The sequence below is a fragment of the Choristoneura fumiferana genome, chromosome 15, assembly GCF_025370935.1.
Source record: "Choristoneura fumiferana chromosome 15, NRCan_CFum_1, whole genome shotgun sequence".
Lineage (NCBI taxonomy): Eukaryota > Metazoa > Arthropoda > Insecta > Lepidoptera > Tortricidae > Choristoneura > Choristoneura fumiferana.
The window spans coordinates 4,413,964-4,427,603 of NC_133486.1; the positions used below are offsets into that span (position 1 = coordinate 4,413,964).

At 37.0% G+C, this 13,640-nt stretch overlaps 1 protein-coding gene across 2 annotated transcripts in view; it reads right to left on the reverse strand.

Annotated features, from left to right (window-relative positions):
• Positions 1–2,623: 2,623 nt before the first annotated feature.
• The window catches only part of trp (transient receptor potential), a 64,199-nt gene continuing 53,182 nt past the window's right edge, over positions 2,624–13,640 (reverse strand). For both annotated transcript variants that reach the window (XM_074098464.1, XM_074098463.1), the window contains exons 8-21: positions 12,786–12,884; positions 11,887–12,022; positions 9,362–9,514; positions 8,933–9,078; positions 8,524–8,764; positions 8,248–8,371; positions 7,909–8,104; positions 7,634–7,798; positions 6,876–7,098; positions 6,198–6,360; positions 4,961–5,121; positions 4,525–4,701; positions 4,339–4,443; positions 2,624–4,246 (exon numbers count right to left, since the gene is read on the reverse strand). In XM_074098464.1, coding sequence (XP_073954565.1) covers positions 3,720–4,246; positions 4,339–4,443; positions 4,525–4,701; positions 4,961–5,121; positions 6,198–6,360; positions 6,876–7,098; positions 7,634–7,798; positions 7,909–8,104; positions 8,248–8,371; positions 8,524–8,764; positions 8,933–9,078; positions 9,362–9,514; positions 11,887–12,022; positions 12,786–12,884 — 2,616 coding nt within the window. In that variant the 3' untranslated portion in view covers positions 2,624–3,719. The remainder of the gene's footprint in view (positions 4,247–4,338; positions 4,444–4,524; positions 4,702–4,960; positions 5,122–6,197; positions 6,361–6,875; positions 7,099–7,633; positions 7,799–7,908; positions 8,105–8,247; positions 8,372–8,523; positions 8,765–8,932; positions 9,079–9,361; positions 9,515–11,886; positions 12,023–12,785; positions 12,885–13,640) is intronic.

Genomic DNA, 13,640 nt, shown 5'->3' on the forward strand with positions numbered 1-13,640 from the left:
AACTGGCACATAACAAAATCATAGCTTTGGCCACGCAGCCCCATAATCCTACGGTTTTGATTGAATTCTATTGGTCTGAATTTAATGCCGCCAATCACTTGACATACCTACTATTTATTTATGAGCTGTTAAAACGTGGTTCCCCGTATACTTTTGATCTCAAATAGTGAGGTGATGTCACTTATTGACCAAAAGTGAAGTATGAGTTAGGTACATGGCTTCGGATGTCAACACGTCGCATTTAGTGTACTGTAGAAACTAGGACAACCTTCGTAACGCCTTGTCATCACTGTCACGTAGAAATTTTTTGAGAAGAAGTTTTTTTATATATTAGAGGGATAACGAGCAGGCGGGTCATTTGATGGAGAGCAAGCATCACCGCCCATGGACCATAGGATAAGTTGAATTACGGATGCGTAGACTCGTTTTTGAAGATCCCTAAGTTTACCGGTCCGGAAATACTGGCGCTGCAGGGTGATTCCAACCAAAGTTTCATCGTGCATGGCAACAAGTTCCGCTAAAAACGAAGTGTAGATTGCCAGCTATTGAGAATAAATAAAGATTTAACTGCATAACTACAAATATAAAATGGCGACCTTGACTCGTAATCGTAACCGTGTTACGGTGTCAGATGCACGAAGACAAATGGTACCGAACGGAGTGCGTAGTTTCAGAGCGTCAAATTCATGACTAATATGAATGTCTGATAGACCCTCTCGTCGTCCATATCGGGTATCTGACGCCGTATCGGTTTCGGTATCGAATCGATAAGGTACATCACTATCGTCAAGGCGATTACAAGAAAATTTGTAACTTGTGTTGCGATGAATAAGGAACATATTCTTGGGCGAGTTTCAACTACTACTTAAGTAAGTAGATAATGTTAAGTGATGGAATTTTCCAGTAGTCCTACATAAATATTACTAAACATAAAAGTGATATTCACTTGGGATAATTCCTGCCAACATAATTATCGGTGTTAACTGTATCTATGTACTCGTAAATGTATGTTGTAATTTGGTCAAATATTTAATATTTTTGTACTCTCGTCAAAGATAGCTTGGTTAAGGGGTGAGGAAGAGGGTTCATAATTACCTATCAATATCTCTATCACCTGTATTTTGTACGAAATTGCAATATGAGAATAAAATTGTAATCAAGGAATGGTATTTTATTAATTTTTCCTCATTTCCTTAAGAGCATTAATTAGTAAGGTAAGAGGTAAGTACCTAATTATTTTGATACCAGATAAAAATAGCCAACTTTCTGGCATAATCCGACTACAGAATGCAGTGAATGCTAGTTTGTTCATCAAATTTCAATCATGAAAATAATAGATCTGTCACCTAATAAACACAATACAATACAATTCAAATATCCTTCTACCTATTCTACTACAGGTCTATTTAGGTACGACGACGAGCGAAGCGAGTAGTGTTAGGTAGGACTGAGAGCCTCAGCGTGCGAGCCGAACGAGTGAAGCGGCCGGCGAAGTGCCAGAACCGACCATTTTTTGCTAATGCTTGCGGCATGAAACTTCATTATATTAAATTTATTCAAATTGCCAGTCATCATCACAATCATCATCATCATCAACCGCATTATTCTCATCATCATCACCATCATACTAATACGAAACGTAAGGCCAGAGAAAGGGACAACCGCATGACTGCCACGTAATTTGATAATTAATATTATTTTCAGTGATTAAAAATTAATTTTTAGGTAAACATTTTTATAATGTTTGGTGATTCTGTTTTAATGACACTTTTATTATTTTCAAACCCAATATAATAATTATTTGATGATCGATATTATTTCTATCCAAGTAATTTTTAATTAATATTTAGGTAACCGTTATAATATTATTTGGTGATTCAATTTCGGTGACAGATCTATTATTTTAGGAACAAATATTATTTATTAGGTCATCGAAAACGCATTTATTAGGTAATTGATAAAATCATACCCATTTAAAAATAGGATTGAAAACATATTTTGCGGTAAAAGAATAAGTATCTATTGTTTTTTCAAGTGGCACATTGTTACTTCATATAAACTTTATTTTCGTCACTATGATACTATGAGTTCAATTTATGAATAATAGTTCAACATCTTTTTTCCTACCTTTTAGTACCTACTAATGCAATTGTATAATAAGTCCTAATGGTTAGTTAAGAATTAGCTCTGAAACATTTTTCCATAAAAATTTAGGTAGCCTGTCGCAAAACAGACATAGAATATAAATTGTATGTAATTTTCTTTCTTACTTCAAACAGAATCAATTATGCTCATGATTCTGAGTTAAAAACCCAAACTAAACAATATTATTAAGAAAAGGTAAAGCTAACAAAATAATAGGTACCAAAATACACTTTTGCAACTTCTTTATGAAATTGACTGTTATTTTAAAGCAAAGTTCATCGTTACGTGCGTAAACTACTTATTTTGTTCGCTGAAATATGAATAAACAGTCACATCAAAGAACTTTGCGTTTCTCTACTCTTCCTTTGTAAGTAAGTACCTGGACTCCGAACGTGAACTATAACATTTCACTAGAGGCTATCTTCAAATTAAGCCAATTTGTTGGTTTTTATGATACTACATAGAAATAAACGGTGGCAAACATAAAACAAACCTTTTATTTCATTAACTTACAAACTACATCAACAAACTTGATAAATGTAAAATTGTGGCTCTGTTAACAATTCTAGAAAAATATGTCTTCGTTTTAATGAAAGGAAAAAGTTGTGTTAGTAATTCGTTGACATGCCCACGTTGTTTCTCACCCTTTTAAATTGTGTAATACAAATCAAATGCATATATTGTCATACCTGTTCTAATCTAATTAAAAATACAATTTAAAAGGTGGAGAAGATTGTGGTTATAAAAATGTTGTAAATGATCAAATTCGTTAAGATTGAGTGCAATTTACATAACACACAATATACTACTCTTAAGTCTATTTATTGCTATGTCAATAAGGCATTTCTCACTAATATGTCACGTAAATTTTTTGTAGACAAATAAAACTATTCAACCATCTATTAAGGATAGGCTCACTAAGTTTTTGCCAACATTTCACTTTCAATGTAAGATTGGAATGGATACACTTTTTTCGTTGATTGTTTTATTTTATTTGACGACCAGATGGCCTAGTGGTTAGAGAACCTGACTACCCGTACTACCTGACGATTCCCGTGTCGGGGCTGATATTTGTATGAAAAATACGAATGTTTGTTCTCGGGTCTTGGGTGTCTAATATGTATTTAAGTATGTATCTATATTTATTTAATTATATTTATCCCTTGCATATGCAATATCTATAACACAAGCTTTGCTAAGCTTACTTTGGGACTAGGTCAATTGTTGTGAATTGTCCCGTGATATTTAACATGATATTTAACATATTTAGGGCATCAATATTAATATTCATCATTTATCTGTTGATTGCTTTGACTTAAAAGTTCAATTTCATCACTGTTCCAAGGGGAGCAGACCCGTGGTATGTAAGTGATCTTTTATGGGTTCCGTTTTTTCCAACTAAGGTATGTACAGTACAGAACCCTAGAAATATTTTTTTTAATAAATAAATAAATATTACCAAATCAACTTATCAGGTACCTACAGTCATTACCCCCCAAGCAGCAACAACAACACCAACAGCAACTTAAAAAGATGGTTGAATCGTCGAAAATATTTTTACAATCTAAAATTGTCTAAAGCCAACCGGATACCACTTTTCCCGTGACTTTCGATTTGCCTTTGTCAGTAGGAATTGAAGGAGTTGGTGAGGCATGAGGGGATGGGCTAACTCTTGCAGATCTAGGACTTGCTAGACTTGATTTAGATTTTTCTCTAGAATCTCTTTTAGGCGTTTCCGAGACCGTGCTTACTTTTGCATCAGAAGCAGGTGTCAATGACCTTGAAACAGGTGACACTGTTTCTTTATAATGGCTTTCTAAAGCTGATGCAGATAGAATTTGTTCTTTGGAAGATTCTGGATGCTCAGTTTTGGCCGTGATAGGTTTTTGTAGATTGTTATCTTCATCTCTAGTTATGAAGAGTGTTTTGGATGGCGATTCTGGTTCATCTATTTGGATGACATAATCCTTAGTGGTATCGAACTGCGCTGGTGGTGGAAGACGTTTGTCGGTAACTGGATCAAAATCTGGAGTTCTGGGCTCTGACGGCTCTTGCGATGATGATTTAAGAGGTCTTGTTTGTTCAGATCCGCCTTCAGATCCTATGAAACAAATTTGATATTTCGTTAAAAATCGTCAATTAAGAAGGCAGGATTAAGTTTCGAATGTGATTGATCATGCAAATATTTGTTACCTTTAGTGTCTGTTTCAATATCAGCTTCTACTTTCATTTCGTTTTCTTTCAATCCTTCATCATCTGACATTTCTGGAATGGGAGTTCTGGTTCGGAAAGAGCGAGCTAAAGCAAAGAGGATAATTATATACAGCACAGAACATAATTTACCTACAGCAGTTCGTAATTAAAGGCACATTTGCTTACCACTTTGTCGTTCCGTGGCACCTTTTTTCGGTGACTCAAAGACCTCATCCTCCAAATCTCCTTCAGACTCGCGGCCATCGTTCCGTGCCGTGAAATCTGATTTGATCTTGCTTCTCATGAACTTGGCATACGCCACGCGCGTTGTAGGAGTAACGCCTGACAGCTTTGGATTATATTCTGCAAGAGCAAGTTGTTTGATGTAAAAAAGTTTGGTTAACTTTATTTTAAGCGACTTCAAAAAAGGAGTCACCGTGAAGCTCGTGATTTCAAATGTAATTTCGCACATGAATTTTGAAAAACTTACAAGGTACGAGCCTGGATTTTAACACACGATTCTCTAGTTGAGAGGACATAGGTCTAACTACTAGGCCACCACGGCTTGAGTATCTTTTTATTGAGGCATCGGTAGTTTGAAGGTTAAGTAGCTGATACATACCTAGGAGCTTCTGCGGATCAATAGTCCTGGCATTCACGTTGTCCAGGATATGCATCCTCAAAGACTGGCGGCTGCGCTTCGTTAGGGCCTCGGCTGTTGTGCCTATGGGGTCCCTCTTGCCAGTGTTGGTGCGAACGAGGGCGTTCCAATCACGTTTCTTGCTGTTGATGGCAAGAAAGTAGAAAAGATGTAGATGAAAGATGTTAGATTGCTTAGGATCATAAAGTTTAATGATGATTTCTGAGATGAAGTTACTTAGAGATAAATTATTTCACTTCATTACTTATCATATATATTATCTAATCTATCTATCTAATACCTTTAAACGAGCAATATATATATATCTCGGTCTCCCAGGTACTTAACGCTAATATGTGCAATTCAGCAAAAAGTAAAAAAAAAGTTACACAAAAGAAAAGTTACACACAATTTAAAATATGTTTTTTTTTGTCTCTTTTAGTTTATAATTGTAGTATTGTTTATTTTGAATGTTTTTATTAAGTTGACGAAACATGTGGCTAATGGTTTTTAATTATGCTTCTCTTTTCTCTATTGCAATAAAGATTTAACTGAAACATTATAGTTGGTTCTTGGAAATTGTACCTACTTAGTTGATTGTTACAAACACTCCAGCAATAACTTAACGAGTAAATACTGGATAAAAATAAGGATTAAATTTAATCTGTCTGGCCAAGTTTGGAATTGAAACCTTGCCAAATGTTTTCCGAAAACAAAAGTTAGACTTTTACATTCCAATTATAAAATCTTCATTTGTAATAAACCAATTGACCTAGTTGTTTATCTGGGAAAATTAGTGCTACCGAAAAACTTTATAATACTTGAATATTATGCAGTCGATAAATTTTATCCACCTTTGAAATGTACAAGGGAATTGCAAAATCTTATTTTTTTACTTTTCATGCTCGTTAATGCGACATAAAATTTTAATGCAATAGTGCATAAAAATCTATAACTACGTCAAAAATGTATAAAAAGTTTTATTTTGTTGCTGTTTATTTCCCTTGCAATCGAAGTTACGAGAAGAATACCTACGTGTATAACTTGTTTATTAAACCTCGACTTACTCGATCTTTCTCTCGACTCAACTATCAAGGCTCGCCTGCGGCTCGGGCGGATGAATATAAGATTATGAACGTGTTGTACAAATCTACTATTTTCACTCTCATATACTACATTTTTCGTAGACTACAATAACAAGGGTTGTCATGCCACTAACCTGTCAGTGCTTCCTCTCCTCACAATGGCCTTAGCGATCTGACTGAAGACATCCTTTGGCTTGTTCTCTTTGGAGATGACATCCTTGATGATGCCCTCTACTATTCCAATCTGGAAGTCCTTGAGAATCCTTCGCTCCATTACTTTGCCTTTCTTACCGGCAACTGAAAGAAATATAGTAGGTAGTTCAAATTCAAATTCAATGCATTAAAATTAAAGAGCATTATAACCAGACACTAATAGAGAATCCTAACTATAGACTTAAAAAATCGAAATAAAAATGAATTCTATCACGTGATATTTTAGCGTGCAGAAAGAAAACGATAATATTTACTTTAATTTGGATGCACATAAAACATATACATAAAAGGCTAGGATTCCAATTTAATTCAAAAGTACTGCACGATATTGATCTAAATAGACTTAAACAGCTTCCCATTTTCAGTTTTCTCTTCTTAGTTCTTAGTGGCTATTTCTGATGTTTCATGCTCGTGCTCAGACATGCATGCATGCATGCTCGTTAGGTACTGCATCCGTTTCTGACAGACGAGGAAACCAGATTTGAGAAACGGCAGGATTTATGTAAAATAATACCCAACAATCCTTGGCCCTCAACCGTCAGGACGAAGCAGTAGCAGCGGCAACCCTAACAGCATCAACCTGTACAAAAAAAACTGACCTTGGGCATCCTGCATGTTGATCCTTGGCGTCTTCATGCCGTTATTATGCAATATGTCAATCAGCTCATATCGCAGTGTGGAGATATCTTGCCTGATCTCCATAACATCGTCTTCTGTCACTCCTACTTCATCTCTGGCACGCTGTTCTGCAGTTACGTAACGTCTGACCAAAACACGCATCACTGCTTCGTGTTGCTGTCGCGCTTTCTCACGGGATTTGTTCTGATGTGATAGCAAGTCTTAAGTATTGTACCAATGTAAGGTTTCAGTTTAAGAACAATACAAACCTGATGCTTTATTGTCTAACGCGCGTGCCATCAAAATCGTATTCAACATCTCGCTCTGCTACCTTCTACCAACTAACGTTCAAAATCTGGTTCTGCGACTTGATGAATAGAAATGGTGAATACAATTTCAATGGAGCATTAGGCAATAAGAATACTGTCATAGCTATTTCATACCGTCATATTTAAACAATAAGAAAACCTTGGGAGATTTTAAGATCATTCTAGCTAAATAGGTCAGGAGTCAGGACTAAAGTTACTGCTGTTGATATTTACTGCGTTATATTTTGGCACATTTTATATGGATAATCTGTCAAAATTTTATTGATGGTAAGGAAAACTATCCGTGGATTAATTATTGACCGACGTTGTTACCTACAACTATCAATTTAATTGACAATATTTTGTTTGAATCTTGTTGTAAAAAAGTAAAGGAGCCAATGGATGTAGGGACAACATATAAAGATACTTACGATGATAGATCCCATGTTTTTATTTTCACAACAATGCTTAATCCAACCGACGAATTGCTTGGGAGTGGGGATGATGTTGAATGGAGGGGGAACTGTATCGCCATCTTCAAAATATGACATCCAGAGATTACTGCGAGCAAATTTCCATTCTACATCAGCACGTTCCTGAAATAAAGAACAAAAATAAAAAAAGGCTAAAGAAACTGGTATACTTATTAAGAGAAAGAACCAATTCGAATTTCGCATCAAAAGCTGCTTCAAGTGATGGTACTCACTGAGATGATTTGGTAGGAGTTGGACATCATAGCGATCAACATGTTAAGCAGCACTATAATGTTGATGACGGAGTATGACCCAAAGGTCAACAAGGCCCAGAACCGAGTAAAACTCTTGATACCGGTCAGCTCGAAGGTTGTGAGGTCAACAAGACCAAACGATGCCCAGAAAAGAGACTGTGATGTTTCAAATAAACTGAAAAATAATAAAGGAAAATGTTGGATCTAACTCATACATAGGATGAAAATGGAAGTGACATTCAAAGAAGTGCAATTGTACGCAAAAAAGTTTTGAATGTAGGAAAAAATTTAGGTGGTAATCTAAGTGCTGACACTTACTTAGCATATCGTCTCCATATTGTGCATGCTCGTTCTTGATTATCAAAATCAGGCATACCGTTAGCTGTATGGTAGCACTTATTTTTCTCCAATTCAGCATAATACCACATCAGTTGATTGAGACCTGAATAAAATTCAATATTGGATTAATACTCGTATACATCAATTAACTGTGTATGGCTCTGTTCCAAAAATCTTGTACTGAAGAATTCACAATGCATTAAAATTTCGTTCAAATTATTATCAAAAACATACGTAGGAACAAAAGGCACTCACCGCATCCAAAAGCAAATAACACAAGCATATAAACGAAAAAGAACTTGATGATATCCAGGATCATTCTTCCCAAAGATACTTGTAGAGGTCCAAGATACGGGTTGATGGAGAAGATATGAACGAGTTTAAGGAAGGAGAATATCATGCCAGCAGCGAAGGCACCTTCGGAGAGTAACATGGGATCGTAGGAGTCCCAACGCTCACGCGGGTACCAAGGGTCCAGGCCATTCTTGAAGTCCCTCTGTTGGAAAATGTATAATTAACGTCCAGTGGGCTAATAATCGTACGCGTGCATCACCACAATTGCATTATTGGATGGATGATGAATGTCGTTCGTGTTAGACAAGGAGATTTATGGAGAAGATTGACATAAGAAAAGTAGAAATTTCAAAGATAATAACAAACCAACCTGTACAATATACCACGCAGAAATTCGTAAACAAATCCAGGCAATATAAAACATGTTAGTGATAAAGTCGACGATATTCCATAAGTCGCTGATGTATTCCATGATGCCACCAGACCAGAGTGCTCGTATTTCTGCCCATATTAAACCTGCAAGATAATGGAGTTAGTGTTAGTACACAGGTATGATCATTACTAAAGATAACGCCAGAAAAGGCTGTTATCACAATAATGAAGATGATTGTGGCTACAAAGTAGTTCGCTGTAAGACATATAATACCACCACATTGTGTGCTTGCATTGTTGCCGTGTTGGTAACATAATAATATGACAGTGAAGTCTCAGCACATAAAAACTGATGACGGGGGTTAAGATGATGACGACGAAAATAGGAACAGCAATAGTGATGATAACTGACTACATAATCCCGTACTTGCTATATAAATTATGACGGTGAACTCAATGAGGCCAGGCAAGGACCCACGCTCGTGCTCCTTCCAGTATTCCACCAACTCTTGAAGCCAACTGATGCCGGACCATTCCAGAACTAAGAATTCAGCACGCTGCGATGCGAGCGACAGCAGCACTGGAGAAAAAAAAAAATTAAAATGTTATTGCAGTTATATCCTCAAAGGGTTTCCAAACAAGATCTGGAACTAAAAAATACCTTTCACCTACCTCTTGTTGGAACGAAAAATCTCGAGCGCATGACCGATGCTGGAGTACTCGGGATTTTGAGTATTAAAATATTATTTATCTTTAAAGTAAATCCTCCATTATGCGTTCAAAAACCATAGATAATGACCAGCATTACGACATTGGATAGTATTATGAACACGGCTGTGGTCATTGCGATACAGAAATCTGTATCGTAATAAGATTTCATACATCATTACAGCACCGGGGCGCGCCGTGCCGTGCGCACGAGCAGCAGCAGGTCGTCGGGCGCGCAGCGGGCGCAGCTCGTGGGGCAGACATACCTACCTAGTTCTCGTTAATGCAGGTCATTCTCAATGGTTCTTGAACACATGATAGAGGATTTAATATATGGATGTAGATAAAATATTGGTATGCAACTGTACGTAATTAGGCTTAAAACACTCATGTGACCCTAATCAAACCACACTCGTGTTTTAAGGACTCCGATAGAGTTGCATAAATAACTAATTATTAACTTTGGATGTACGGTGACAACAGTCGACTGAATATTTGTATGTCTTTACATCTGTTCTGTTGCTATTTTTCAATGCCTTGTCCCTAGATTCACATCCACTTAGTTATTTAATAAGTATACCTAAACATACGGCCCAGTTTTATATTTTAATCATTCGGGTGGCTTATTGGTATAGTAATTACGCGTCACGGAATAGCTAGAAATTAGCTTCATCTTCATGTTTTCTGTCGTCTCATCTTAAATAACGAACTCGTATCTACTATACTTGTTAAAGTTGATTTTATTCATTTTTGCTCTAAATTCTCAATAACGCAAATCACCTAAAGTTTCAAACGTTGAAACCCTTCCTCAGTTATCCAATAATAACTAATATCCAAAGAATATCCACGATCAAGGTCGGATACATATCTTTATCACAACAAACAAAAGCCCTCTCATATAATCTATGAGCGCTTTGAAGATGTTTATTTTTACTAAATGTAAATTGATGGGCGCTGTAAATTGTTACAGTTTGAATACTGAGATTGGCTTCTAATTATTTTGTTGTTGGTAGTTTTTTAAGATTCCTGAATAGAAATTAACGATTTTTTCTTCTGTTGTAAATAAATAAATAAATAAATATCACGGGACAATTCACACCAATTGACTTATTACTTACTTAGTCCCAAAGTAAGATTAGAAAAGCTTGTGTTATGGGTACTAAGCACACTACACTACACACTACACTGGCAAGTACCCTGGTTTTGACTTATTGTGAGTAGGTACAGTCAAATGCAAAAATATATATACAGCCATAGCGTCAAAATATGTATATACATCAACTAATATGTTTAGTGGCATAAAGGTGTATAGATATTTTTGATGTTTTAGTAACGTATATATATTTATGCTTTTGATCGTACTTGATAGATAAACAGAAGAGATAGACAACAAAAAGCAATGATTGAACATGTCGAAGCTACAAAACAATAAAATTTGTAGTGTCTACTCTACGTCAATCACGTCATTAATGGCCACATTGATAGTACTCATGTATTTCCTTTTGGGTTAGGCAACCCAAAATGAAGTAGGTACTCGTCGTTGGTGTATTTTGTGTGACTCTTTAAATAAGTCTGTGCATGCGAGGTAAAGTAGCCACTACCGTAAAATGCGGCAACTCTACAATCCAGATCAATTTTGCGTGGCACTGTGCATGAAATAAAAACGATTGGGTAGTTGATACTATTAAGTATAAAACAACAATGCCAAGCCGCCGAATAGCAAAAGTTGCCGCACTTAATGGTAAAATCTTTTTCATCACACTTGCTCGTAAAAAGTGTCGTAACATGCAGGCTACCTTGGTTGCAACCCCCCAAATAAAACCTTCGACCTTAATGTGCTTCTCATGAAACCCGTGGTCGGTAAATGAGTCATTGCCCGTACTAATTTTCATGCCATGAAGCCCAAGGTCGGTAAAAGAGTTTGTTGCTGCATGGTGTGCTGCTGCTCCGTGCGCGCGCTGCACACGCACGCCATGCACATGCTGCGGAGGGGGAGGGCGGTGGGGAGCTGGCGCTAGCGCTGCCAAGAGCGCAATCAGCGGTATCGGCAATTTTTGAAAAAATATTAGTTTTTCTTTTACAAATATACAATTTTACTCGCAGATGTGATGAAAAACATTGTATGTCGCACGGGAAGTACTAGAATTACGAACATCGACTCTAATAGACTCACGTTCGTAATTCCTTATTTAGCGCCCTTAAGACACAATGTACTATTTATCTAGGGTCTAAGTTAGTACTCACTTAGAAACAACATGTAAGACGAACTGTGGCAGATGAATTTGACAAAAGGCTTCTTCATGAACCGGCCGTATTCCGAGTTCGGGGCCAACATGTATATCGTGCAGTATATGGGAAACATGGCGCCAAGTTTCGCAACCTGCCAACAAAATAGAGTCATTTTCAACTATTATCGTCATGTCCCTATATATGACCCACTGTTGGGCATAAGTTTCTGCTGTGAATAACCTGCTTGGGTTGTAGTTCGCACCGAAATCTCATAAATAGCCCATAATCTAGGAGCTGTTGTGGAGTTCCATAATATTTAACTTTTGCCGTTCAACATACTATAGAAGTCATCGTTACTATAACGTTACCCTGTTTTCTTCTATTTAATTTTATAGCGGCGGGACTTATCTTGTAACAAAATAGTCTGAGCTGTGCAATAAATAGAGTCTGAGCCCAATTTTATTGGAGAGACTAAAGCGTCCAGACTCCGGAGGCTTGGACACGTGGAAAGGCTGGGAAAGGATCGAGCCGTGAAGTGAGCGTACTTGGGACGATCAAATGGCCTTAGACCGGTTGGTCGTTCCAGGTACTGCTGGAGAGACGAGGTCCTGAGACGCCTTTTGGATCTAGAGGTCAAAGATTGGCAAGAGCGGGTCCAAGATCGTAAGGCATGGCGTAGTCTGGTTTTGGAGGCCAAGACCCACTTCGGGTCACTGCACCAAGTTAGTAAGAAAGTAGCCAAATTAGTACAGTCAGCAGCTGATGTAGATGAGCATTTGTGGTGCTCAAAATGATCTCAACACTCTCTTTATTACCATGGCAGTAGAGTCGTGTGTACTCGTAGATCATTTTGAGCACCGTAAGTGCTCAGCCACTTTTCTGCTGTTGACTGTATACATAATATTAATAAGTACCTGCACGCACTGCCCGACGATGTTTTTCCTCTTAAACCCGGGCAGGCCTTCGTACCAGATCGCCCCAAGCAATTGCTGTACGTTCGGGTGAGCTACAAACTGGAAACAAATAAAAAATAAACATGTTAACGGAACCGATTTAAAAAGAAACCTTTGTTAATAAAACCGGCCAAGCGTGAGTCAGACTCGCGCACTAAGGGTTCCTTACAAATTTGTAGGTATCTACGGATTTCCAGAGTTAGCTGAACCTCCAATGTGCTGGCAAACGCATTTTTTATTAGTTTATTGTTTATTTGTATTCTGTGTGCCTATCCTGTATTGTTCATGTTGGCAAATAAATCAATCTTCATCTTCTTCATCTTCAGTTTGGGGAATTTTAGATAGTTATACCTACTAATATAACTAGATAGATAGACAGACGTAAAAAATTAAGATTTTCATTCACTGAGAGATCACGCTGTTGATATTGTAGTAGTAGTGAACATATATTTTAAATAAAATGGTCATTACAATTTGAAACGTGTGTAAAGTTACAGAGTGATGCTAGTGTATCACTGTACTAGGTATAAGACATGCTTTCTAGCCAAGGGATTTTCTGCAAATAACTTTAGTTACAGCGCACAACTTGTTATTTTGGTACAAATGAGAAGTTATGTGGGTAAGGCTACGTTTAGGAAGGAGCGGGGAAGTATTCGATTGTTGATGGTAAGTAAAGAGGGGGATAAGTGATTTATTTGTGATGTAGTACACGTATATTGAAAAATCAGCAGGCTTATTTAAAAATTTGGCGCCTCAGGCCATTTAGCTTTGCCACCCTGTTAAGTGATGATAAAGTATTTCATTTAAAGAAAAAAA